A 4,160-nucleotide genomic window follows, 5' to 3' on the forward strand; every position below is an offset into this window, starting at 1 on the left:
TCATGCGTGGGGTATGTGCTGCACAGAATAATATTAACATGAACTAGCCGCAAGAATTATGCTCCTACAGCTGGTTATCTACCCAACCACCCTCATCCAACTGCTCGCACGTCGCCTTTGCCAGGCTGATGGGGCTTTGCCTCCCCGGAGGCGGTCGGCAAATGCACCCCGGGGTCTCAGTGCACCCAGCGAGGATGGGGAGCATGATGCTCCAAACCTCCCGCTGCTCGGTGCCGAAAGGAGCAGTGTCCTCATCCCTGGGGACCAAAATCCACCACATCCCTCCTTTTGGCCTCGGGGAAAGCCAGAGCAACCAGCTGCCAAAGGGCTTCGGGGCCAGGATGTGTTTGGCCACTTTTCCATTTGTCCGGAGACAATTTCCTTCCCATTATCTATCGCCAGGCACGGCTGCCAGGTGGGTGCTGTGTTCCCTGGTCCAACAACCACCCATCTGCCTGCAAAGCCCTCCAGGCACTTCTCCTCCTCACTGCAAGATGTTAAATCTCACCAGGATTTCCCAGCACCGTCCCCAGGAATTGATGCTGCTCTGGTGGAGTCGCAGCGCGGGACGACCCGTGATGCAGCGTTTGCTGCCGGCATGGTGTGCTCTGCCAGGTGTGCAAATCCACCCCAGTGCCCTTTCTCTTGCTTGGGGGCTGCGTTTTGCCTGCACGGAGGTGTGTAAGTGGATGAAGGTGAGGGGCAGGCTGAAATTTCTCCTCCATAAACTCATTGCATGGGGTGTTGAGGTGGGGCCAGAGCTGACAAGCTCCTAGGATGAGGAGAAAACCTCAGGAAAATGTCCCCAAAATGCAACAAGTTTCTGCCAGGGCTACTGATCTCCGAAGAGCTGAGCTGTGGGGGTGTCTGGGGCTTCCTGGGAACTGGGACAGAGCCAGGACCCAGCTCTGGTGCGGAACCAGCTCCCTGCTCAGCAGGACCAGCCCGGGAGGCTCATTTTGATGTTCGGTGCCATATCCCTGCCTGAGCAAGCCCAGACACATGGCTCTGCATCAGCCCTTTCCTGGCTTGCCCGCCTCGATACCAGGCTTGCAAGGGGAGGAAATGTGAAGGGGTAACATGCCATGGGGGAAAAAGCAAAGGGGTGAAATGCAAAGGACCCTGCACCAGGTCACATCCTTCCCAGGGCCTCCGGGCTCACCTGGGATGGAAATATAATCGTGCTTTCCCCCAGCAGAGCTTTTCACCCGGCAGCTGAGTACACACGCACGCAGCCTCAGGGACCATAAATCCCACAAAACTCTCATTTACAAACCCGGTATCTGCTGCTCCCCACGTCAAGGATCCCAAAGCACGAGGCAAACACCGGCGGTGGCCCCGGCACAGCTGCGGGGCAGCGAGGATGCAGCCCCCGTCCTCACTCCTGCCTGGCTCACCCCTATCAGCCTCCCAGTACAGAGAAAGGCAAACACAGATGTATCAAAATGCAGTTTTCAGCCTGGCACCGAAATTCAGCATTTTAAGATGCCACATTGCAAAAGCAACAGCGTCATTTTGGGAAACACTGAGAGTCGCAGCCCCACACGTCTGTAGATGCCCAGCACTCCGGTGTCTCATGAATCAGGTATCAAACAACCCGGGAGGGAAAAACTGCTTTAGAAACCTTTTACCTGGATAATTTTCATGAGTTCCTGCCCCGCTGCCAGGGATGGATCAGGACTGGCAGAGCCTGAGCTCTGTGCACAAGCCATGCAAAACCTCTCTGCATCCCCGGCCACCAAACCACCCCAGGAAAGGAAGTTTCTAAACACCAGCAAAACTACAGAGGAGCCCACAGCTACTGTCCTCCGGCAAACCAACTGCAATAACATTGCCTCAGCCAAGGGGATATTCGGAAATCATGGCAAGAAGCTTTATAGAAAATAGACGATAGAGTGGATGCAGCTTTCAATATATTTGCTCTAGGATATAGTAACAGGCACGGTTCTAAAGCAAACACGGGCGGGTGAACTAGGTCGAGAGCTTTTGCTTCGCTCGTTTTAAATTACAAAGTGCTGAGACAGCCTAGTCTAGGATATATTTTAAAGTCAGAAAAGGGCTGCCCCCGCATGCCCTGGGGAACATGCACGCAACCGGCGGAGGCGTTTCCTACACAGCTGCATCGTTTTGTGCCTGGAAAGAGCTGGAAATGTCATCGAACAAAACCAAATGGATAAACAGGCTCGGAAAAGCACGTCGCTTCTCAGGGAGAGCAGCTGGACGGTGTGTTTTCCTCTGTGTTTGGAGCAAAAAAAAAAAAGAGAAATCAAGTTAAGTTTTGCATCTGTGAAATAGAAATCTAATAGGAAAGAGAGCTGTACATGGTCAAAGTCAAGTCCAAGCTCCAGGAACATCCAGGAGGCCAGTTTCAGGTATCACCCGCTGCTTCCCGGGGTGCGCCAAGCAAACACTCACGTGTGCGGTGCCGAGCCGAGCCCCGCCGGCAGCGTGGCAGCCCGCAGCCCGCCCAAGAAACCTGCCACAGGAGAGGAGGTGCAGGAAGCAGCTCAGCATCCTCCCGGGAGGAGGATGTGGGGCTGTGCGTGCGTGCCGGCATCCCGCGGGGCCCATCTGGATGCGCTTCTCCCTGCCTGCGGGCGCTGGGATGGGGGGAACGGATCCAGCCTGGTCCCCTGAGGCCGTCAGCGCTACGGGGTGGATTAGGGCGCGGGCAGGGAGAGCTGGTGTGGAGCCCTCCAGGGAGGGTGCACCCCAGCACCCATCCCTGAGGCCGGCTTGTCCTCAGAAACTAATTTTCGGTGGTGCCATGGCAAGGGGATGGGGCGAGGTGAATGGCGGGAGCGGAGGCGTCGAGGGGCGGCGTGGCAGGCGGGTGCCGGAGGGGTGAGGGTGGGATGGCGAGGGTGCCGTCAGAGGCCGGGGGTGCCGATGGTGCTGGTAGAGCGGGGATCGGCGTCCTGCTCGTAGCGGTAGTGGTAGCCCTCCATTTGGTCACGGCAAGCCTCGCGGAGGTTGTGGAGCCAACGCTTGATGCCGCGGCGGTTCAGGTAGAGCACCATGAGGAAGACGATGCCGATGAGGGCCAAGACGATGCCGAAGAAGACGTAAGAGGCCGTCTCCAGCTGACCGGGCTCGCCGCCCTCGGCGGCCGCACACACCAACCCCTCGGGCCGCAGGCGCAGCAGGACAGCCCCGCGTAATGGCGGCGGCCCGGCGCAGCGCAGGCCGCGGGCGTCGGGCACGCGGGCGGTGGCGGCACGTAGCCAGGCGAGGAAGGGGCGGAGGGCACAGTCGCAACTCAACGGGTTGGCCCCCAACGTGAGCCGCAACCCCCTCAACCCCGGCGCATCCAGGCTCCGCAGCTCGGCGGCCGCCAGCCGCTGCAGCGAGTTGTTCCGCAGGTCCAGCTCCTCCAGGCCGGCGGGCAGGAGGGCGGCCGGCAGCGCCCGCAGCGCGTTGCCCGCCAGCTCCAAGCGCCGCAAGCTGAGGTTGCGCAGGGCCAGGGCGAGCTGCTCCTCCAACGGGGCGGCCAGCAGCGCCTGGTTCAGCTGCAGCGTACGCAGCAGCGGCACGCCGGCGAAAGCGCCGGCGGCCACCGCGACCAGCGGGTTGTGGCTCAGGTCGAGGGTACGTAGGGCGGGCAACCCTTGCAGAGCCATGTCCTCGATGGTTTGGATGTTATCGTGGCGCAAGCGGAGCAGGCGGAGGTCTGGCAGCGGGCGGGCAGCGAAGGCAGCGCGGTGCAGGACGCTCAGGTTGCTGCCGGCGATGCTGAGGTTGTGCACGGTGACCGGCAGCTCTTTCGGGGGTTCCTCCAACCTCTCGTACCGGCACTGCACCAACTCCGGGGTGGCCACGCAATAGCAGGCGGACGGGCAGCCCCCGGGGGCGGCAGCGGGGGCCACGGCCAGCGGCAACAAGGCGAGCCCAAGCCAGGGCAACCAGCGCCCGCTGCCCGCTGCCCGCGCCTGCCTGCGGGCCATGCTCGCTGCCCGGGCATGCGGGGGGGGGGGGGTGAGGGGGGGGGTGAGGGGGGGCCGGGGGGAGCGGGAGGGAGCGGATGGGGGTGGGGGAGGTGATGGAAGGGTGGGGGTTGGGGAGGGGGGGGGGATGGAGATGCCTTTTTTCAGCCCCCCCCGGGGCTGAGCTGCCTCCGGCGCGGCGCCCGCACACGGCGGCTCTGCGGGGAGCGGCGGCCG

The 4,160-nt window shown here is 61.5% G+C and overlaps 1 protein-coding gene across 1 annotated transcript; it reads right to left on the minus strand.

Moving 5' to 3' along the window:
- Positions 1–1,892: 1,892 nt before the first annotated feature.
- Positions 1,893–3,944, minus strand: TPBGL (trophoblast glycoprotein like). The gene has a single exon (XM_074861092.1). It carries the CDS (start codon positions 3,942–3,944, stop codon positions 2,871–2,873), a length of 1,074 nt encoding a protein of 357 aa, XP_074717193.1. The 3' UTR covers positions 1,893–2,870.
- Between the last annotated feature and the right edge of the window lie 216 nt (positions 3,945–4,160).

Source organism: Strix uralensis, chromosome 2, assembly GCF_047716275.1.
Source record: "Strix uralensis isolate ZFMK-TIS-50842 chromosome 2, bStrUra1, whole genome shotgun sequence".
Taxonomy (NCBI): Eukaryota; Metazoa; Chordata; class Aves; order Strigiformes; family Strigidae; genus Strix; species Strix uralensis.

Coding starts and splice junctions, on each gene's coding strand:
- TPBGL (XM_074861092.1), bottom strand. CDS start 3,944: ATGGCCCGCAGGCAGGCGCGGGCAGCGGGCAGCGGGCGCTGGTTGCCC.